The sequence below is a fragment of the Cydia amplana genome, chromosome 25 (genome assembly GCF_948474715.1).
Source record: "Cydia amplana chromosome 25, ilCydAmpl1.1, whole genome shotgun sequence".
In the NCBI taxonomy this organism is placed as follows: domain Eukaryota; kingdom Metazoa; phylum Arthropoda; class Insecta; order Lepidoptera; family Tortricidae; genus Cydia; species Cydia amplana.
The window spans coordinates 7,306,222-7,329,630 of NC_086093.1; the positions used below are offsets into that span (position 1 = coordinate 7,306,222).

Consider the following 23,409-nt stretch of genomic DNA (forward strand, 5'->3'; position numbering starts at 1 on the left):
TACTTAATTGCTAAAACCTATTTGATATGCTATTTGATCTCACGGATGTATCTAGATTCGTATCACGATAGTTCCTATTGTTTCAAATTACGTTGTAACTAGAGTCTAGAGTTGAGACAGTGTAGTCTGAGGCCAGACTAAAGAGTAGGACGGCCGATCTGTAGGATGCGTGGATTGGAACGTAAGGATTGAACGAGTGAGTGAGAGAACGAACTGTGGAATGAACGACGTGTGAATGAGAGAGTATGATGCCGAGTGTCAGTGCGCGTGAAAGAGATAGCAAAACGCCATGGGCAGATTTAAAAATTGTAACCGAAAATTCGGGGAGACTGATTTCGGACGTACGATGTGACGGTGTAATATTTCTGTTTTTTCAATAATATAAGTTTTTAAAGTAATTTTGAGTTGTTTGAGTTCGCCCGACCCACATATATATAGTACCAAAATCCGTCCTATATATATTACACAAGGGAAGATTAAATCGGCAGCGTAACGTTAACCCAGTAAGGCCCTTCATCCCTTAGGGGTGGATTCGATTTACTTTTAATAGGCACAGATGTCGGGTTATATCACGCCTGAATGCGTTTCTAGGTTAATTTAGGGTGAAGAAAATTTAAATTTAATGGGTAAGTTTGAGGTTAAGTTTTGTCAGAAGATACACTAAGAAAAATGGAAATTGGTTACCCATTTCGAGCTTGTTTACTGTGAGGATGAAGGAAATGGGAGCGCATTACTTGCGTCTTGCGATGTTTTTATAATGACGACGCAACACAATTTCCTTTGCCCACTATTATTATAGCTTTCTTTATACTAGACTAGTGTATCTTCGTAATAGAATTGATCGAAAAGCTCTATGTCCTACGTATAGGACAATTTATAAGACACAAAATTTCTCTTGCATTTTTTTGCTGATAAAAGTCAACCCACTTTTTAAAGTTCTATTTCGATATGTTTGTTATTTACTTAAATAAATTACTATCGTAGTAAGCTAATAAAAACCCAACTATCATCTCCCGTCTTTAAGTACTAGGTACTAGGGCGCCATAAACGCAAAGAGCCACAATGGCCTTTTCATTACACAAATCCCCTTGAGATTCGACACATGCACAGCTGCAAGATTAGGGAGGGACCCTCTGAGTTGACGTGCTAAGAATATTTACACCCCCGCCTCATACGAAAATTACTAAGCCGTATTTTTATACTTATTCCATGCTGAAATGACGTTTTGATTGGTCAATATTATCAATATATTACAGTAGGCCTAGCACATGATTGGCGCGACAGTATTTCGCCGCGAGATAGACTACCCGAATTTTTCTAACTGTTTAAATCAAAGAGGGACGGGTAGTCTATCTCGCCTGAAATGAAAGACAAATAACTGAAATGAATGACTGATCTAATGTCGGACAAATTGGTGAAATCAGACTGTCATTTTCAAGGTGCTCACAAGTGTTAGAGTGCGTGTTCAGAAATTTTTGAGCACCAGTGCCGCTCCGATATATTCGATGGCGTGTGCCACAACGAATTAACCTTGTAGTGTACCCGATCACAAAAGTCTAGTTTAATATGAGTTTAATATTTCTAATTCTGAATATCAGTTTTACAGTTATATGCCGATTTAAGTGTGTTGCTGTTTTTAATGTTCTAACATACAGTTACATTTGTTGGCGTGTTGTCTGTAAAACTAAATTCGGTCGGATGTATTAGATGTATACAGGTTGCTGTGTTCTTGGCAAAGTGAATGTGAATACAAGGAGGCATCAATATATGGAAAAGTTAGTCAAGGTCCCATTTGAAAACGTGCTAAGAATCCTACAATCCGTTCGAAAATTACAAAAATAAATTTGAACTTAAAGGTCTTAAAGACACTTCGACTAACAAATTTCAGTGGTTAAAGTCATGTAAACAGTACTTATTGCGTCATTCACTCACAAGACAATGCATATACAAATCCCTGATTGGTCGCCGCTCCACCAATCACAGGCCTCGGTGCTCACGGAGATGCGCACCGGTGCGCCGGCGACCCGCAGTTCCTTTTTCGAAAAAGGAAATCTGATAGTTCTCCATAATTACACTAGGGGGGAGTTTTGAAGTTATTCGACCGTTGATTTTGTTAGAAGTTCTATAGATAGAAAAGGTAAACTTCCGTTTTAGATTGTTTATTATTTTTAACGGGCGTAAAAATGATGATGATTCGGATACATTTGTATCTAGAGTCCGTCCAAACTAACTCTGCACCGACTAGAATAGAACAGATGCGAGTGTCATATAAATGGAATTTTTCATGTACATTTGAAATTAATGATGAAATTATCACTCTTTTTTTTATTACAAATGCCGTGCAGAGTTTGGTTGGTCCGACTCTAACCCGTGTATATTATGCCAAATATTAATGACAGTTCTTTTTACTAATATTCACACAAAATAACACTTTCAAACAAACTAGAGAAGACAAATTCGAGCATTAACCGTCTTTTTAGTATCTTCGCTTCTATATAAAACCAAGAATAGTATTTATTTTTAATTACCGCTACACCTTGTATACATTGCGTTTCGTTCCACGATTAGCACAACAAAGGTTCTATTTTCAAATCAGACCATTGACGTCACGAGCCTAGAATTAGACCAGGGATTGCACCAGGAAGACGTCATGACGCACGGGGTGACATTTACTGCGCTTGCGTTCTGAGAATTGCGTTTCGTTACTGCTATTAATGTTTTGGCTTGAGTGACAGTTATTGCAAAATCGATTTGGTTAAATAATAGATAGGTAATTAGTCTAGTGAACTTTGAATGTATAAAACAAATGTTTGAGATACAAATATAAATATGTTTGATTCTTGTAGGATATTGATACCTAATTAAACGCAAAAAATATACGTAGTGAAGCAAAAACTTGTCTATGCTCGAAATTGGACTTGTTCTAGTTCAAAACACTCTTTTCTTCCAATCAGTTTTGTTGTTGATATTTTTTTTGAGTTGAGAAAGAAGAATCGGACCAAGCTAGCTATGCATAATAGACTTTGCAATATAGAAGAGTGATATACATATTGATGTTACATATTCCACACTTCATTACTGCAAAGTCGCTGTAGAGTTAGCTTAAACAGACTTTTCTTAATATTCTCACCTCTGAAGTTTCATGATTACAGTAACAGCCTGCCATCGTGTCAAAAAAAGAAACATCGATAACATTACTCGCTAAATCTACGTGTCTATTAATACGAAACACCCCTATATTTGCGCCGTACACCCTCCAGTAATTAGGCAAAAGGGATTAGTCAATATTTACAGCCCTGTCAACATTAATTGGCAGCACGTGACTGTTCTATAATTAGATTTACAGAACAGATGGTTGGTGTTGCCATATTTTGACAACTATTTCTTCTTGACACTCTAAATTTCAAATTCTATATCTTATCTTCGATTTCCAAAGTGGTCAAACATAATTTTGACGCGTAATATTAACGCCTTCTTAGGTCAAAACAACGGAAAATAAGTAACGAAATGTTTTCCTTTTAAAAAAGTAGTATTTAATTTCTTCGCAAGTTGTACTGTAATTGTGTAGTGTGAATAATTGTAATTGAGAAGAGGTGCTAAGGTAATTTAGGTAATAGTTTTGCTGAGTGTACATGTACGTGTACATATACTATGTACTGTTATATGTCCTGGTGAAAGTACAAAGTACATTTAATTGGCATTATCAGCGGTATATCAAGTGATCTTTAAAACAGGTGAAACGCAGGTGCGTTAGCCACAAAGAGATGGCTGTTTAATTGGGAACACGTATTATTAGTAGGTAGTTAGTACTTTAACAAATGGCCTAAGATAAATTTACGCCGTTGTAGACTACAACTTAGAAAGTACTACATTTAATAAATATATAAAATTCGACGGGACTTGAAAAGTTGAAATGAAATTTATCTCGAGAGTGTTTTTATAGTTTATGTTTTATGTCCTATAAAAAGGACATTAGGTTTTATTGCCAAATTATGTCATATTTACATAATATACTAAAGTGTATTTTAAGTGTGATAAGCTTGCTTAATTATATATGCCTTAAACTCTGTTTAGCTTTGAAAAATCGTCACATATGTTATTACGTAACATATTCTTAGACGTTTCCGAAACAGACCAGGTACGTTGTAACCGAGTAAGTTTTTTGTAAGTATGAAAGTACGAGGGCGGGATGATAAGTTTCCGAAACGGCACAGAAATAAGACAATATATATAAATGTTATATTTTATTTTTCAACGTAGGTCCCTTCTGAGTCCACGCACTTGGCCCAACGTTACTCCAAGGCTATTATCCCATTTCTAAAAAACGATTCTTCGAGTCCCTCAAAATACCTATTAACAGCTTCTATGACTTCAGAGTTCGACGAAAATTTTTGTCCGCCTAGCCACTTTTTGAGATTTGGGAACAAATGGAAGTCGCAAGGGGCCAAATCTGGTAAATACGGGGGATGAGGTAACAATTCGTAGTGCAAATCTTCGATTTTAGCCATTGCAATTTTAGCCGTGTGAACAGGGGCGTTATCCTGATGGAGTAAAATTTTTTTCTTATTTAAATGAGGCCTTTTCTCTTTGATTGCGTTATCGAGGTTTTGTAGCAGATCAGCATAATATTGGGCGTTAATGGTTCTTCCCTTTTGAAGGTAATCCACGAAAACCAGTCCTTTGGAATCCCAAAATACGGTTGCCATTACTTTACCGGCTGACAAAACCACTTTTGCTTTCTTAGGGGCAGGTTCACCCCGATTTGTCCACTGCCTAGACTGTTCTTTTGTCTCAGGCGTGTAGTGGTGGATCCACGTCTCGTCAACCGTTATGTAGCGACGTAAAAACTCGTTAGGATTATGCCTGTACTTCTTCAAACACTCCGTCGAAACATCCTTGCGGGTTAGTTTTTGCTCGTCTGTTAAGAGACGCGGCACCCAACGAGCACAGAGCTTGTTCATTTCCAAGTGTTGGTGCAAAATGTTAAAAACACGTTCTTTTGAAATGTTTACCATCTCTGCTATTTCCACCAACTTCACACGGCGATCATCCAATACAATTTTTTTTACTTTGTTGATAATTTCCGGAGTCGTTACCTCATTGGGCCGTCCGCTGCGGGGAGCATCTGTACAGCTCTGCCGACCACGTCTGAAGTCGACAACCCAAGTGTGAACTGTGCTTAAAGAAGGCGAAGAAGATCCTAAAACGCGATCCAGTTTGGTTTTAATTTGTGTTGCAGTTTTGCCTTTCAAAACATAAAACTTAATTACCGCACGCACTTCCGATTTTTCCATTTTCACGAAAATGAATACAGTTTTTCTTTAGGTCGCTTTAATATATTATTATTTATATTATAAAAACTTGATATTGCTTCCGCATTAACGTAAAAGCCAAGAGGTTAGAATGACATTATTACTTTTTTAATTATATTTTTTTTAATCTTTCATTTCGGAGACTTACCAGCCAGCCCTCGTAAAATAAGCTTATAAAATAAATATACAATTCGCACGCCCAAAATATAGTTTTTATCAACTTCCGATTCCGACTCCTACGCCATTTCCGAATCATCCCCCGACAAAATTGAAAGAGAACCGAGATCGATCTGCTTCCGGCGGATGTGCCTAAATTCAAAATGGCCGCCCCTCTGTGACAGCTAGCCACCTGGCTCGAGTACCCTCATAGTTTTTGTATTATCTTACAATAGGGCGTTTATTGTGTTATATTCGTTATTAGATAAGTGTTAGAACGGTTTTGATATTAAACTTTCACTTAGTCTGTGTGGAAAGAGAAGAGTCGTGGAATGTATTGGGGTCCATACATTCCACGACTCTTCTCTTTCCGCACTGACTACAAGGTTTTTTTTTCGTAAAAAATGCATCTTTTCTTTTAAGTCTATTTTTGCATAACTTAAAACTGAATAAATGTGTGAAGAATCTCCTAAAACATCGTATACTTATCATAAACATCGACCCGGTTCACAAGATTACACAAAAATCGGTTGCCAATTCCGACCTGTAAAGAAAAGCATTGCCTAAACTGAAACGGAAACTCGTTCACGCTCGGCAGTCGCTCGGTCAATAACTGGAGAGGTAAAAAGATCCAAACAATACTTAACAAATCAGAGAGCCTTCGCTTTTAGTTTTCTTACTTATAGAAGTTCAAATTAAATTTGAATTTTGAACTCTTTCAAATAAATTCTAAGGCACGTCAGAAATAAGTCCAAATTCACACAGCAAGTGCCCTGGGTGTTACAGAGGATAAATATTGCGATCTTAGACATTCTCTACAACTATTGGTCCAAATAGTAGAATAGTACAGTCGGCGTAATTGAGGCAAGCTGCGCGCGCAACGCGCATCTGCCGTGCAGGTGGCCATCTTGTGGGGTGCGCTGACGCAGGGGAGTGTCTTGAACTTGAATAACTCGGACCGTGCCACGAAAATGTTTATAAAGGACATAGAGTCGGACTGAGGTAACTCAACATGCCATTTACATGGTTAATGTGAATTTTCTATGAAAATATGACGTTTATAATAAGAATGACACTCCACACTTTGTAATATTCAAGTTGGTGCAAAGTTAGCTTAAACGGACTTGAAGTTAACGTCCTTGTGCTCGATATGCTAACTAACCCAATATATCCTGCGGTCAAATCTATTGACAAAGACTTAAAGATGACAGGATTGACAGGTACTGACTGACGGACGGAACGGAACCAAAAATCCAAAATTTGACACAATTCTAGGGATTGACAGGGCAAGCTATGATGGCGCCATCTGCTAAATACTTCGACCGGCCGACCCCATTGATCTCGGAGTAATAATTGATTGATGATTGAATATTTGTAAGATCTTAAGTCCACTTTAAAAGGACTCTAAAATCTGCCCTAGTAGCACGGTCGCATTTTTATCATTTATCACCATGCCTGTCACGTTCTAACAAGTATGTAAGTGCGAAAGTGACGGGCATAGTGATAGTGGATAAAAATGGAACCGTGCTAAGCCCGCTGGAGAACTCAAGCTTTGACTGATTAAGTATACAAGCTATTAAGATAAAGCCGTTAGTCGGCTAAGTCGGCTTAAACAAAGAATTGTTTAACACTCAACGTCTGAATGCAAAAATGATGTCATGCACTCCGTGCGACTAGCGCTAACCATCTCAACTAAAAACAAAATTACAAATAATAATATTAACATTTTAATTAAATAAAAAAAAATCACACTAAAACTGTTAATGTGAGAATTATGCGCTTGAGAATAATTTAATACAAACATCAAAAGAGGGGATATATGTTACCTGTTTGTGGATTGTGTTATATTGATTATTGCTAAGTTTTCGATCATACAGGGTTTGCTGATATAATTTTTATTTTTTATTTTATTTATATTTATATTCTTTGCATTTCACCTTAGAAACTACACTCTCTGACCCCCATGTTACCCCATACCCATACAGTACAGGTCATTCCACCACATCATTACAAAAAAAGACCTAGTTTACAACTTTACATTCTACCCCTTATTACATCGTCATAACGCGACTGTATATATTTCTGACGCCTGCACATCATTGTTCACAAGTGTTTAACAATACTCTTTATTCCATTGTAATAAGAGCTATATTATTGACACAAGCAACAAGTAGCCCTCACAAGCGCCGAGGCGGAACACCCCTGCACGTGCTTCCTCTGTGCAATGGCGTGAACTATTGGGGAAGGGTCTTGTTACAACATTATGTGAAGGGTAATACGTGGAATATTGTTTAAAGCTTTGTAATTTAATAGGAGCCGTTTTAAGACAATCTTAAATCAATGAATTGCAAGTTAACTAAGATTTTGGAGACTCAGCGTGTACAGCAACTGAAATAACCAATCATCGCTTTTAAGTAACTGTGTTGTTACAACCATCTGAATGATGATCAGAATGAATAAATATCAACCTTTTTAATAGATTTAATTTTAAAACTTTTAGACTTACTTTGAGCTCACTGTTGTAATCCGGACGCTACGAAACGCCTTATAGCCAAGAAAGTCTTGCGCTAAGCGTTTGACACATTTTAAACAGCCTCTTCTTTGTTACAGCGCCCCGCACCTCCTGCACCGGCGGCGCCCCCAACAACCTGCCCCCGCTGGGCTTCCACAGCGTCCACGGAGAGAACATCAGGATATCCAGGGATGGTTCCGTGGCCAGAAGAGTCGAGAGTTTCTGCAAGGGCGTCGCGTTCAGCGCGAGGCCGGTCAGGGTTAATGAGAAGGTGAGATACCACTCTGATGCTGTTAAACACTCTTCTAAACACAACATCAGGATGTTAAACAAAAGATGAGTGGCCAAGTGCGCGGAAACTTTTTGCACCCTGAACTCACACTAAACGTGACGCACGAGAAGATGGCATAATTCCGTATGAAGACAGTAGTTTCTGTCCGCGACTTTGTGGAACGATAATTGAATGATAATGATTAATAAAAACTATCTTATGTCCCGAGCCTCAACCTCAATTCCTCTCCATACCACATTTTATCTAAATGAAAAGAGGTAACAGACAGACAGACGGACAGATTTACTTTCGCATTTATAATATTAGTAGGGATATATCTTATTTCCGATATCCTGAAATAGACTGTTTTTCATAACCTCAATTCGACCCTTGAAGACAAAGTGTTTTCCCGGTTATTGTTAAATAAATGCTGAGGACACTATTTCTTTTTCCAGGTCTGCGTTCGCTTCGTCGAGATATCCAACAGCTGGAGCGGTGTCATCCGCTTCGGCTTCACCACCCACGACCCCACGACCCTGTCCCACTCGCTCCCCAAATACGCCTGCCCCGACCTCACCAACAAACCCGGTAACTGGGCCAAGGCTCTAGGCGAGAGGTTCTGCGAGAAGGACAACATCTTGTACTACTACGTGAACTCCGCCGGAGATGTCCACTTCGGCGTCAACGGAGAGGATAAAGGGCTTTTCTTCACAGGAGTAGATACTCGCTCGCCGCTCTGGGCACTTGTAGATGTATACGGAAACTGTACAGCGGTTCAATTCGCCGATCCGAGAGTCCCGAATCAAGTTAGAAGACCGAATCAAAGTCCTGTAGAAGAAGACAGACTTATAACTGGAATGCGATCGCTGTCTGTCGAAGAGCCGCTCCCGCAGCCTAGATACCAGAATCCGTTAGTGCCTCTAAGCCTGCACAGGACTAAAGGGAGGAACGTGCAGTTTATTAACGACAGAGGAGTCGCAGCGAGGATTGAGGCTGAGTTCTGCCAAGGATATGTTTTCACTGCGCGTCCTATGCGTCCAGGGCAAACGATCGTAGTCCAAATCCTCTCTACAGAAACTGCCTACGCCGGCAGTTTAGCTATCGGTCTGACCTCCTGCGACCCAGCGACGTTAAGACCTTGTGATCTGCCTGATGACGCTGAACAGCTCCTAGATCGACCAGAGTATTGGGTCGTGCGTAGAGACGCCGCCAACGGTTTACGCAGAGGCGATGAGCTGGCTGTAACTTTAACGCTAGACGGCGAAGTCCGAGTAAGCAGGAATGGATCGAATCCTATCACAGTCATGCACGTAGACCACACCTTAAGGTTATGGGCGTTCGTGGATATCTACGGGGCTACGCAGAAAGTGAGGATGTTGAGTTCGCAGACGGCTCAAACGCCGCCGCAGCAGCTGAGGGTGCTGGCGGGCTCAGCGCAGCCGATACAGACTAGTGCTGGTGGGACTGTGCTGGTCGTGAGCCTGCCGCCGCAGAACGGTGCTCAGAATGCGGCCAATCAGCAGATGACGTTGGCCAGCGCGCATTACATTGAGGTGAGTTCAACTGAACTGTTTTTTGTCGAATTAAGTAGTTTTAACTTGAGTTTGAGAATCCTTTCTCTATTCAACTAACAGTCTTTACCCCGCTTTTTTAAATTATTGTCATAAGGCTTGTTCTCTGTAAATACCAAGATGAGCCAAGGTGATATCTTGTCTCTTAAGACGACATGAGCTGTGTTTCATTACAAAATTCACAACTAATAATATTTGGAAAGCCGGAAATAGGTCTATCGCGTAAGAACGGTTTGTATTTTTTTAAACTAACACTTTTTTTCTTTTCTTTCCAGCCAATCCAGTCATCCCAACTGTGCCTGAGCAGCCTCCCCCCCATGTCGCCGCCGGCGTGCAGCGCCGCGCCTCCCCCCTACCCGCGCCGCGCGGCCGCGCCCGACGCGTGCTCGGCTACGCAGAACAGCTGCAACGAACTCGCCAACATCCAGCCCGACCGACCCTCCACCTCCCGCCAACCCCTCCACCAACCCCTCCACCAACCCGTCTACTCCGTCATCGGCGAGGGGCAGAACCTAACCGGCACCGAGTGCACTATATGCTACGAGAACCCTATAGACTCCGTCCTGTACATGTGCGGACATATGTGCATGTGCTATAGGTGCGCGGTTCAACAGTGGAGGGGAAAGGGGGGCGGCCAGTGCCCCCTGTGTAGAGCCCAGATCAAAGATGTCATTCGTACGTATAAGTCTTGATTTAATTCTAGTTTTAGGGCGTACGGAGTTGCCAGGTGAAATTAAAAAAAAAGTTATGATCGTTGATTTGAACTGGCGATACTGATTAGTTATTGTACTTATTCGGTTTAGAGATTGCCAAATACTTGACGTTATTTATTTTGACATTTGCACTTGGCCGTTCGAACTTATCTTTTGGTGCCTTTTCAAATGTCAGGGGTAAGTTCGAGCTATCAAATTAAGTTAAGGCACTGACACTTAGTTTAGTATGACGTGACATTGATATGAGCACCTTATTTCGTCCACAAAAAAAAATGTACATTTCTCCAAAAACATTGAACGTCTTCGAATTTTGGAGTTCTGTTATACGCTATTTGGACTTATAATATATGACAAAAACTATTATAATAATGGAAAACCTAATATATAACCTAAAATATGTAACTATTGGTATATTAGTTGCTTTGTAAGGTCAAAATTATTATTTGGAATTGATAGTAACTGTTTTGTTTTATGACTTTGGAAAATGGATGTGTAATTAATACTGGCAGTTTAGAAAAGTATTTACTGCCAGTATTTTTTTACTACCAACAGACTTTTTTCAATATTGGCAACATAAAAACTTAACTGTCAGGTTGACAGCACTAAATGCAGCGTTCCAATGTGAACTCACTTGCTTTTTAAAAAGTTTCAGTTGCCAATTTGGAAAGATTGTTTACTGACTGTCAAAGGTAGAGTTTCACAAAAGGAACTTGAATGTAGCTAATAATAAATAATATTTGTTAGTCTAATGACTCTAACGTATGGAATTCACATGTAATACTATATTAAATCAATATAACAAAATATTATTTAGCAATATAGAACAATAATTTTAACATCATACATAATCATAATCAAGTTTGGAAAATAAAATAGAAAATAAATAAATGCACAAATCCTTATATTACACTGGTTATACAACTACATACAAAATTGATTTATATGCAATTTGTATATAGTATTATATGTGAATGATATAAATATGTATGAAAAGCGGTAGTAACGGCTAGGTATTAAAATAAGCAGATAGTGTTCCTAGCTACCATTATTAATTGTCTATGCGTATACCGGAACGTACCATATAAACATTGAAAAAAAAGCTACTAAATATGTGGCAACACTTTTGGTCGAAATGTATTGTATACGATATAATGTTGCCACGTCAAAATATTATGAAATCAAATCTGTTAAATAATGGTTTTTTTTATTGAATAATTCGTTGATTTTATGAATAAGATGTCAATTCACGATCTTCCATAGACTATTATACCTTCCACAAACTTTTTTTGTTTATGGTCCGTTTCTATGTACGCAAAGAAAACATGGCTACGAAAATACGTACGTCCATATTGATTATAAATTGATAATAGATGATAATCGCATTTAATGATTTTATGATCATATTGTTTCTACGTGTTACCGAGGTCATTCTCTTAAATTTACTATAGTAAAATATTTTCATTTTACATTAGTGAATGTTTGGTTATTGACCTATGGGTAGGGAGTTCCTATTTACGGCTTTTTGGTAAATTTTCTCTTTGGTCGCTCGATTAATGCTTCAAAATGACATTTCTAAAGTAAAGGCATAGACTAACTTCATAGTAAAGGCTGAAAATTTGACTGTTGTGAATTTTGTGATGTTAGTTTACGTCAAAATGACATTTGAAGTGACCCAGCGCCATGACAGAAAAGCGGAGTTGCCAGTAGATAAAAAGCTACCGAGCATTATTGCCAGTGCTAAACTGCTCGGGAAAATTTACCCAAAAACCGTTTCTTTCGAGACAATAGTTAACCAGTAAGCTTTAAAAATCTCTATTGGTACCATTCCTTTCTTGCTCAAATGATTTTCTTCATGGCAATACTGAGTTGACATATCTAGACTTTGACATATCTATCCTTTTGACTTTGTACATATATCTAATAATCATTCCTTAGTGTGATTGTCCTCAGAGGCATTTGAATCTTTAAAAAATGCAATCTTTGAGCAGAATCACACTTAATTTTTAGATTACCATTAATTTTGTGTAGACCAAACTTTGCAGCCAGTTTTATATTTGATTTAATTTGTATGTTTAATTTATTTAATTAATGTTTTAACCAGTGGAATTCTAAGTTTACGGAGACTGAATATGATAGTTTCTCGATACAAATCTCTTTGAGTTGGCGGCAGTTTACTGTCAAAAATAAGTAAACACAAAACACTTGTAATACCCATGAAGCTAGCGTCCATAAGCTTCGACGACCACTTTACTGCTAGCGAGACAGTGATAAAAGTAATTAAATGTTTAGGACAAATAAATACTGCCGCCGCCTCAGATATTTTTGTATGGCAATACTATATTAAGACTACTGATTCTACATACCAAAACAGTGTGACCAGTTTTCGACTACAACATCACAGTTTCAAGCCAAATCTTTGTATAAGTTAGCATTGTAATATGTAAATATTAATTGAGATTAAGATGTTTAGATGCTGGTACATGTCTGACTGATATTTTTTCACTACTCTAATTTATTTTCCTGAAAAATTATTTTATTTTTATTTAGCAACACTTTTGATCAGTACTACCAACTGAAAGTAACAACAATTCCTACGAATAAGGGCTAGCCCACATGCAAAAAAATACAAATCAAAATTTCTATAGTTTTGTGGAAAAGTTCTTCGAAAATCTCGTTCTGACAGATTTCCGTGGAGACATCCTGATTTCCGCTGCGCCTGTACTGGTCAAAAGTAAGTTGTCAAAAATACTAGAAGCTTTATTTATCTTCGATTATTTTAAGTCGCTGTTAGGGGCTTCTAGAATTCTGTTTTCTATATTCATTTGGACATGTACCATCATCGCGCAACCGAGGTTTTTCGATGAACAAACTTCAAAATATCATTCGCTAGTGCTTTTTATAATGTGAGACTCAAAACGAAGTGTTTTTGCAATCCTGCTAGAGCGGAGATTTTTAGAGAAAATGTATCTTTGTTATTACGATCTCATCAAGCAGAGCTTAGAGGACGTCCACAAAATTTTGATTTTTTAGACAGTTCGAAAAAAGAAACTGATTTGACTAAAAGTCAAATACCCTATTCAAGGGATCGGATACCGGTATTTTTTGTATGGGAACGAAAACGGTATTTTTTCGTTCTTTGCTAATTATTTCATTTCTAATTGGGCAATCTAATAATACGAAGTCGTTATCTAAAAACACAACTGAGTCCTACATTTCGAGTACCTATAAAATAATTCAAAAAATATGGTTCTTTCCAAGTTTTTGCAAAAAACCGGTTCCGATCCCTCTATTCAAGCTTTATGGTTATTTTGGAGTTTGACCACCGGGAAACCTCGGTGTATGTGATATGATTATGTCTACGGTTCGCGCCTGTACAGCTATCGTCTAGTCGTTAGTCTATTTATTTTTACGTTCTTGCTACGATGTTGGTTAGATTAAGTTTTCGAATAAAAATTATTATTGAACACATTTTTGTATTCCTTTCCTACCCAAAAAAACTGTTAAGGTTAGATGAAAGAAACATTGCATTTGGGACAAAAGAAATACTTTTAGGGAATTCTTAAACTGTTTTATTTCTGTTTTTTTTTACCCATAACAATATCCTGATTAAAGAAACAGGGCCAATCGCGAATATCAACAATCGCGAATAATCCAGATTCAGAGAGTACCTCATCATTTATAAAGCTAAAAGTTATGAATTTACAAGGCTTAATTGGCAACACTAAAAGCGCGTATTCCATTGGTCAAGCGCCTGTCAATAGTTTCTATGTTGCCGGTTTAGTGTTGTAACTTCTAGCTTTATCAGCTCTCGTAACCTGTCAGCTCCCAAGGGCTCAAATTTGCGTCAGAACGCTTATGGGTGACGTCATATCGTGGGAAATGAGGGGTAAACTGAAGCTAAACAAATACTCCAAATACACGCAATTCATTAAAAATAACAGATTTGAATCAGACAATAAAATAAATAAAACCATTTTCGAATCCTTAATACATGTAAGAAATAATTAAATGTTGGATTATTTAGATCTTCTGCAACGCGTATGTCTTAGCTTAGTGGACACTCCTGCCACAACGAGCCAAACTAATATTTGTAAATACTGGCAATGGCAACATTTTTGTCAGATTTATATAGCTGGTCAACCAAATCTTGTCAGTAAAAAAAGGCGCGAAATTCAAATTTTCTGTGGGACGATATCCCTTCGCGCCTACATTTTTCAAATTTGCCGCCTTTTTCTACTGTCAAGGTTTGGTTGACCATCTATAAAAACGAAATAAAAACTGTGGAAAAACTAAAACCATTCAAACATAAGTCATGATTCATTGAACACCGTTACTTGTATTTAAAGAAATATTCGGAACTAACAAATGAGTCATTTTTCAAATGATTGTGAAATCGGGTAACATTATTTTGTGACGTGCCACCCCACAAAATGTCAAACAATAGAAAAACCGTTCTTGGCTCAATTAACGTCAAAAAACACTACTTTTTCATGTAGTACGCAGTTAAATATAAGCCCTATAACAATCTAGTAGAGTTTATTATTGTTTGATAGATTGTAGTATTTGAGGTTAATGTTTGCATGATTAGTACCAACGTAACAACTTAAAACGTAGCGTCTGATTGAACGAACGAACGATTTGTTATTATTATAAGTGGGCATAACCTTTATTCTTTTTCGCTTTTATTTTAATCGAGAATCAGTGCAAATTCTTATAAATTAATTGTTTTAACTTATACTAAATGCTACATTGACTAATTGTGCCGTATAAAGTGTGTGAAGGTATGTGTTTCATTCAATATAAAAGATATTATCGGTAAGAGATAATTAGATCAAGTACTACGCGTAGCTTTTTAGTGGCATGTGCAGTTATTTCATGTGATCCTCATTGTTTCGTACTTTTACAAATTATAGCGCCATTTTGTCGTTTCCGAAGCTTTTATATGCTTTTTCGACGTTTATTTGATTTATGGAACATTTCTCAACATTGAATGGTGTTTTTAATTTATGAATTTGGAATCGTAAGTTGTGTTTTGTTTATCGGCCGTGATTTTGGGGATCGGCAAACACTGGAATTGTATGAAATAAACACTTTTTACGCTACTTCTGATATCTATTATTTGTATAAATATTTCATCACTTTCATCAGTTATTGAACCCTGGTAAATCAATAAGTCAGACAACCTTAACTGTTATTTAATTTTATACTAATCATATGTAAATTATGTTTCATCTTTACCATGTGGCATTTTTGTTGCTAACCAGTTTTTAAAATTTGCTTGAAATAGTCTAAATTATACATGAGTTGGCATTTATTTTATTTAATTGGCTTTTGTCAAAGTAATTACATTAGTAACTTTCAAGGTAACATGGTAGGGGTTTAGTATAACAATTAACACAGCTATAATAAAATCGTTCAAAAATAATAGATGTCATTCCATTTGATAAATATTAATTGCAAAGATAACTGCAGAGATTTCAAATAAAATAAAAAGAATGTATACTGGTTGAATTTAGTAAAAGATTTTGATTCAATTAACTTTAACTAACATTAATTATTAAGATAGACGAAGCCATTTAAACATACTAAGTAAAGTGTTCAATATCTTTGCCAACAAGTTAGAATAAAAGATTATTGTATACAATAGCCCTACAGTACACAAAAAATTGTGTTTTGTACAAGGAAAGGCTATGTCCCTCAAAGAAATGGGTCACTTGGCAGTACGGATTACAGCGCCGTTCTGTTAACCTGTGTAAATACATAGAAAACACCAATGACTCGGAAACAACTATCTGTGCTCATCCAACAAATAAATGCCCTTACCAGTATTAGAACGGCTTCATAGGCAAGTTCATTATGTACATATTAGGCCAGATACGTTGTCAACACACATCAATTTATTATTAAAACTTAATTTCTTCCAGATGTTCTGCGTCCAAGAAAAAGACTCCCACGCAGACCCGTTCTCCACATCCGAAAAAGACCCGCTAGCAGTCCAGTCCTCCTCCGACGACGAACCAGCCCCGAAGCGCCTCAAAACCTTTGCACCGTCCCTCAACCTCCAAGTGTACCAAATACCCGCTTTCAATAAGGGCCTATCCATATTCCCGACACCGGATGTGAAACTGCCCAAGTTTGTGAACAATCCGCTGAACTTGGCTAATCCGTTAGCATTGCCAAGTATACAGGCCAGTAATGTGGTCAAATCGCTGCATAGTAGATATTCGCTGCCGGCCAAGCTGAGCATAACGCCGGTGCAGACGCCGAAGAGTTGTGATTCCGGCGGAATTGTCAGGTAAATACCATACAGGATGTGTTTTAGTAGTAGTAGTAAACTCACAGACAAGACAGCTAGAGTAACGCTACCCCCTCTGCCACTATATACGGTAGTTTTACTCCATCTTCGAGTCAAAGTGTCAGAATTCGCTCACGGGATTCGCTCACCTCGTCCCCCGCACCCCAGTATTTTTGGCAGCATCGGTTTCATGAAATAATTGCTCTAAACTCCGTCTAGAGGATTCCTAGTCTATGAGTAAACTCTTTATTGTACAAAAAGACATATTAAAAATAACAAAAAAATAGTAAGAAGTACAAAGGCGAACTTATCTCTTTGAGGGATAAGTTCACACACACTTGTGGTAAAAACGTTTAAACACGTATGAAGGAATGATATGCATAGACTTAGACCAAGATAACTCTGCAGCGATTTTGATTGCACAGATTAGAAAAATTCTGTAGTAACCGTCTGAAAAAAAATGGATATTAAGGCCTCGTGTTATGGAACGGCCTCGATTAGGCTCGTCCGTTAACTATGAACGCTACGCCTATCGAGCGCGGGGCGCATCTTGAACCTTGTCGGCTTACAATAAGGTTCATATTGCGCTGTAGCCGCGCGCGTCAGACGCCTTTAGCAGTCAGTAGCAGCGTGGCTCACTCCGCGATTTCGTCGCGTCGCTACAGGTACTTACAAGTACTTGCGGCCCACACCAATTTTGGTGTTTAGCCATAGTAGAGTTGTTAGAGAGTGAATCTTCTGTACCCAGTACTATTATTGAAGTGAAAACTTCTTTAGCGGCGCTGTGCACTTTTTGTGATGGGGAAAAAATGTTAAACTTGTAACAGGTGTCACGTGACCGTAAGACGTAAGACTAGGGTTGCCAACTATTTTTTGGTGGAATATAGTATTTTCCAGAATAAGGCATCAAAAATATAGTAATTTCAAAAAAAATATAGTACTTTTAGATAAAATACTAAACATAAGTGTAAAATACGTTTAATCGGAAATATACTATTTTGAGTTTTCACTTCTGCCGGCACTCCCTGAGTGCAATCCGTTGTTTTTTTTTATTCTATGGTTAAGGAGATATTCTAAATTGCAGGTATAAGAAGAATGGTGAGATTGCCAAGAAAAGGGGCCCACCGAAAGGATACAAGAGAAAACCGAAAGTGGATCTGTCGCAGAGTTTAAATAATGGAGCACTATTACAGGTATGTAATTCATTGTTATTTAATTTATTAATTTTACAGTACGAGGGGTGACTGAAAAGTTTTGGGCCTTAGAAAAAAATTAAAGACAGTATTAAAGTAAATGTTAATTATTCATTGTAAGAGGCGGGGAAAAAAGTAGCTTCGTTTTTTTTTCTAGCTTACGCCGCGAATATTTCAGGCTCCCCTCGTACATCTCGTGCTCCATTACGACACGCTGTGCTATTACAAGCACATTACGTAACTACGTCGAAAATTTAAAGGGCCATATGTATTGTAAAACGTACGATACAGGTGCGAAAAGGTAATTCGCACTTGTATCGTAAATAACTATTATTAAGTCATTTAACCCATCCCACAGACACAATATATTCGCACAAGCCATTTCATACAAAATGTATGAAAAGTGTAAACCTCCCGGGAGTTTTTGGGTTTTTGACATTTTCAATGGCTGGGACGCCTGGGACTCGAGGGGGTTAGACAAAAAAGTTTTTTTTGATATGTTTAATCTATGTTGTAGGCACAAAACACGATCCTGACGAGTCTGCTCGCAGCCACCAACACTACACTCAGCGTGAGTCTGCCCAAGCCGGTGCCTGTCGCGCCCGAGCTCACTATAGTGCCCAAAATTAAAGTTCCAGATGGTAAGTTTACAAAACACGATCCTGACGAGTCTCCTCGCCGCCACCAACACCACACTCAGCGTGAGTCTGCCCAAGCCGGTGCCTGTCGCGCCCAAGCTCACTATAGTGCCCAAAATTAAAGTTCCAGATGGTAAGTTTACAAAACACGATCCTGACGAGTCTCCTCGCAGCCACCAACACCACACTCAGCGTGAGTCTGCCCAAGCCGGTGCCTGTCGCGCCCAAGCTCACTATAGTGCCCAAAATTAAAATTCCAGGTGGTAAGTTTTTATTATTTATTTATTTATTTAAGCTTCATTTCTCGCACATGCGTTATAAATTTATAAAGTTGACTTTTTCTTTGTTATATTTTCCCGGTGTATGATCCCTTGCGGGTAAAAGCCTCCTCCATCTTTTTCCATTTCTCTTTGTCTGTAGCATTATTTTTCCAAGTCTTTCCTGCAATTGCTATGATGTATTATAATTGGGGTGGTATCGGGCCTTTGAGTGTCACGTCGACCAAGTATTGATCTATGATGGTATGATGTAAGTTTACAACAGTAATATCTGGTGTATCTGGGAGACATATATAAAAACTCAAAAATGCGCGCGCGTTTTCCCAAAGATAAGACCTAATAGCTAGAGCGATTTCTCGCCCCCGGAAACCCAAATTTCATCGCAATCGTTAGAGCCGTTCCCGAGATCCCCGAAATATATATACATAATTACATACATATAAATAAATATACAAGAATTGCTCGTTTAAAGTTATAAGATAAGATATCCTCATATCTAATCCTAATAAAGCAATTTTGAAAATATTTACATTTAGTAATTTTTTTTTTTTAATTTTTCTTTTCAAATCAAATCATTTCAGTCTGGCCCACGAAAAGAAAGCCTGCTGTGGCTTGGGTCAAAAACTTCGTAGATCCCATATAGCTGTACCCATGCGTTCATGTTCTAGGCGTGGAGCTGGTAGAAATGGCCCTGGACCCCGAGGACTGGTTCCCGGCAGAGCCCTACCGCATGTCGTTCAGCCGCAAGAAGAACCCCAAGTGGAAGACCTTCCCCTACAGATGTGAACACTGCTTCAAGGTTAGTTAGGTCATATAGATGTGCCTGCGTTCATGTTCTAGGCGTGGAGCTGGTAGAAATGGCCCTGGACCCTGAGGACTGGTTCCCGGCGGAGCCCTACCGCATGTCGTTCAGCCGCAAGAAGAACCCCAAGTGGAAGACCTTCCCCTACAGATGTGAACACTGCTTCAAGGTTAGTTAGGTCATATAGATGTGCCTGCGTTCATGTTCTAGGCGTGGAGCTGGTAGAAATGGCCCTGGACCCTGAGGACTGGTTCCCGGCGGAGCCCTACCGCATGTCGTTCAGCCGCAAGAAGAACCCCAAGTGGAAGACCTTCCCCTACAGATGTGAACACTGCTTCAAGGTTAGTTAGGTCATATAGATGTGCCTGCGTTCATGTTCTAGGCGTGGAGCTGGTAGAAATGGCCCTGGACCCTGAGGACTGGTTCCCGGCAGAGCCCTACCGCATGTCGTTCAGCCGCAAGAAGAACCCCAAGTGGAAGACCTTCCCCTACAGATGTGAACACTGCTTCAAGGTTAGTATTGAAAAAAACCGGCCAAGTGCGAGTCGGACTCGCCCACCGAGGGTCCCGTACTTTTTTGTTATAGTGGCAACAGAAATACGTCTGTGAAAATTTCAACTGTCTACGGTCTGTCACGGCTCATGAGATACAGTCTGGTGACAGACAGACGGACAGTGAAGTCTTTAGTACTAGTAGGGTCCCGTTTTTACCCTTTGGGTACGGAACCCTAAAATGGATACAGGTTTCTAAAGGGTTGGCAACGTGCATGTGATACCTCCGGAGCTGCAGGTGCCAATAGGCTACTGTCACGGCTTACTAAACGGACATGGTTAAAAAAATCTATAAAATTATCTAATTTGAACTAACACACTTATTTATAAATCGCCAAAGTACGCCTAGAACGGGCACTGCCATTCGAGTATAACTTAACGGACGATCCTATCGAGGCCGTTCCACAACACGAGGCTACACTACCCATTTTTTTCTTTTTTCCAGGGTTACCGAGTGGCCTCAACCCTCCTCCAGCACTCGGGCGAGCGGCACGGCTGCGTGCCCAAGGCCCTGGCCATCCCGTGCCCGTGCTGCCCCCACATAAGCCCCCGCAGGAAACTGCACAAGAAACATCTAGAAACGCACGAGGGAAAGAGACGGAGAATATTCTGCGTCTACTGCCTGCCGCCTAGTGAGTGTCATAGTTCTTTGACTACCAAATATGACAATGAAAATATGAAATTCTTAACAAGGTGTTATATATTAGAAAGGTGTTCCCGTACAGAATCATTGTTTACAGTACATATGGTGCTACTTTTCAGCACTAGTGCGTAAAAAAGCACTTTTCGTTGCTATGTCAAATATTTAAAGAGGCATATGTACTGTAAAACGTTGTACGATACACGTGCGAATAGGGACTTCGCAACTCGTGTCGATTTAAAACACTCCCTTCGGTCGTGTTTTAATATATCGCCACTCGTTTCGAATTTCCTTTTTTCCCGCACTTGTATCGTAAATAACTATTGGTTAAGCGTGCAAATGTTATCTTGAAGTTATACATTTAATCTAACTTAAAACAAATATTTCTAATTAGGTAATACTATTACTTTTCGAACAACTCACAGAGTAAAACACCTGTTTTTGAGTCATCGATATAGTTGCACTTTTAATGGATTTAGAGGCATGGTTTGATGTTTTCCGGAAGGGCATTAAATATTTTCATACATAAATAATAACTTTTCATAAAAAATCTAATACAAGTTCATTGGGATATCTCGTGTTTCTATTGTATACATCTTTGGCCTTTTTGAATAGATCTGGGTATTTTTTTTTACAAAAACTGCTGCCTCGAATATGTACATGCAATGTAGTGTCAAAATTTCATGTTTTTCGAATAACGGTTTACATGATTCCCGTTGCCCTACCCCACACATTGCCCTTAAACATTTTTTTGTGCTATAAATGCCTTGTTTATGTCACTGCAATTACCCCATAAAAGTAGTCCATACCTTAAATTGGACGCAATACATCCGTGATACGCCATAAGGACTGTGTTCCAACCTGGAATGCTGCACAGTCTTCTCAAAACATACGCATTTGATAAGTTTTTCACACACAATATCCACATGGTTTTTCCAATTAGTTTTTCACACACAATATCCACTTGGTTTTTCCAATTACAGTTTTTATCAACAGTAATACCTACAAATTTTGCTGTATCTACTTCAGTCATTTTTTAGGGTTCCGTACCCAAAGGACCCTATTACTAAGACTCCGCTGTCCGTCCGTCCGTCCGTCTGCCACCAGGCTGTATCTCACGAACCGTGATAGCTAGACAGTTGAAATTTTCACAGATGATGTATTTCAGTTGCCGCTATAACAACAAATACTAAAAACAGAATAAAATAAAGATTTAAGTGGGGCTCCCATACAACAAACGTGATTTTTGACCGAAGTTAAGCAAAGTCGGGCGGGGTCAGTACACTCAGTACTTGGATGGGTGACCGTTTTTTTGCTTGTTTTGCTCTATTTTTTGTTGATGGTGCGGAACCCTCCGTGCGCGAGTCTGACTCGCACTTGGCCGGTTTTTTTAAGTAAAGGACGCCGCTAAGTGAGAACGTGATAGAGATATTTTGACCGCGATATTAGAAGTTTAGTTGTATTTAGTTCATAAGTTATTTATTTGTCTTTTTACTGTATTTTTCAATGAAATAAACTTTATAATTAGAAGTTTAGAGAGATTAAATATATATTTTACCCGTTTCAGGAGACCCATCGGAGCCCTACGTGAAAGAATCAGAGAAGTACCCGTTCGACAAGTTCCCTCAATACTGGTACGCTTCCGAGGAGTCTCTCCGGCTCCACAAGAAACGGAAACACCCGTACGCCGCCATGTTGCACTACAACTGGTTTAATACCTGGACCGACGCCATGCCTAATAGCTAGTAAGTTGGTTGTAAGTTAGGTTTAGGCGGGAAATTCTACGATATAAACATGTGCGAACCATGGGTGACAAATTGACAAGCGGCGGTAACGCACGGGAAAGTGAACACGCAATGTAATATGACATCTGTCAATTGTCAGATAAATGCTAGGGAGGCGCGAATCAGAGAAGTACCCGTTCGACAAGTTCCCTCAATACTGGTACGCTTCCGAAGAGTCCCTCCGGCTCCACAGGAAACGGAAACACCCGTACGCCGCCATGTTGCACTACAACTGGTTTAATACCTGGACCGACGCTATGCCTAATAGCTAGTAAGTTGGTTGTAAGACTTGTAAGTTAGGTTTAGGCGGGAAATTCTACGATATAAACATGTGCGAATCATAGGTGACAAATTGACAAGCGACGGTAACGCACGGGAAAGTGAACACGCAATGTAATATGACATCTGTCAATGCATAGATGGTAGGATCCTAATAGATGTGGTATACGCGTGCGTCCGTGACAGAACATAGGCAATGCGACGCTATGATTGGTCGAATTTATTTTTTGCCCACCATTATCCATACTAATTTATGGTGGCGAATAAAAAAAATTAGAGACTGTGACAAGGACAAACAATAATAGCGGTTTTGCTGCTACTCCTACTGAAAGATGCATAAGACTATCCCGTTCGGTCATTTCTCCCCACTTCAACTTCAACATTTATTCAGCAAATAGGCTACAAGGGCACTTT

At 39.0% G+C, this 23,409-nt stretch overlaps 2 protein-coding genes across 2 annotated transcripts in view; both read left to right on the forward strand.

Moving 5' to 3' along the window:
- Positions 1-11,171, forward strand: part of LOC134659597 (protein neuralized) — a 46,441-nt gene extending 35,270 nt beyond the window's left edge. Inside the window, exons 2-4 of the mRNA XM_063515269.1 lie at positions 8,079-8,251; positions 8,707-9,804; positions 10,098-11,171. Of these exons, the coding sequence (XP_063371339.1) occupies positions 8,079-8,251; positions 8,707-9,804; positions 10,098-10,514 (1,688 nt within the window). The 3' untranslated portion in view covers positions 10,515-11,171. The remainder of the gene's footprint in view (positions 1-8,078; positions 8,252-8,706; positions 9,805-10,097) is intronic.
- A 3,865-nt stretch (positions 11,172-15,036) lies between these two features.
- On the forward strand, positions 15,037-22,708 carry LOC134659821 (uncharacterized). Its single transcript, XM_063515527.1, has 7 exons — positions 15,037-15,316; positions 16,460-16,830; positions 17,915-18,023; positions 18,541-18,664; positions 19,608-19,738; positions 20,738-20,924; positions 22,500-22,708. Exons 2-7 carry the CDS (start codon positions 16,460-16,462, stop codon positions 22,676-22,678), a joined length of 1,101 nt encoding a protein of 366 aa, XP_063371597.1. The 5' UTR covers positions 15,037-15,316; the 3' UTR covers positions 22,679-22,708.
- The last annotated feature ends 701 nt before the right edge of the window (positions 22,709-23,409 follow it).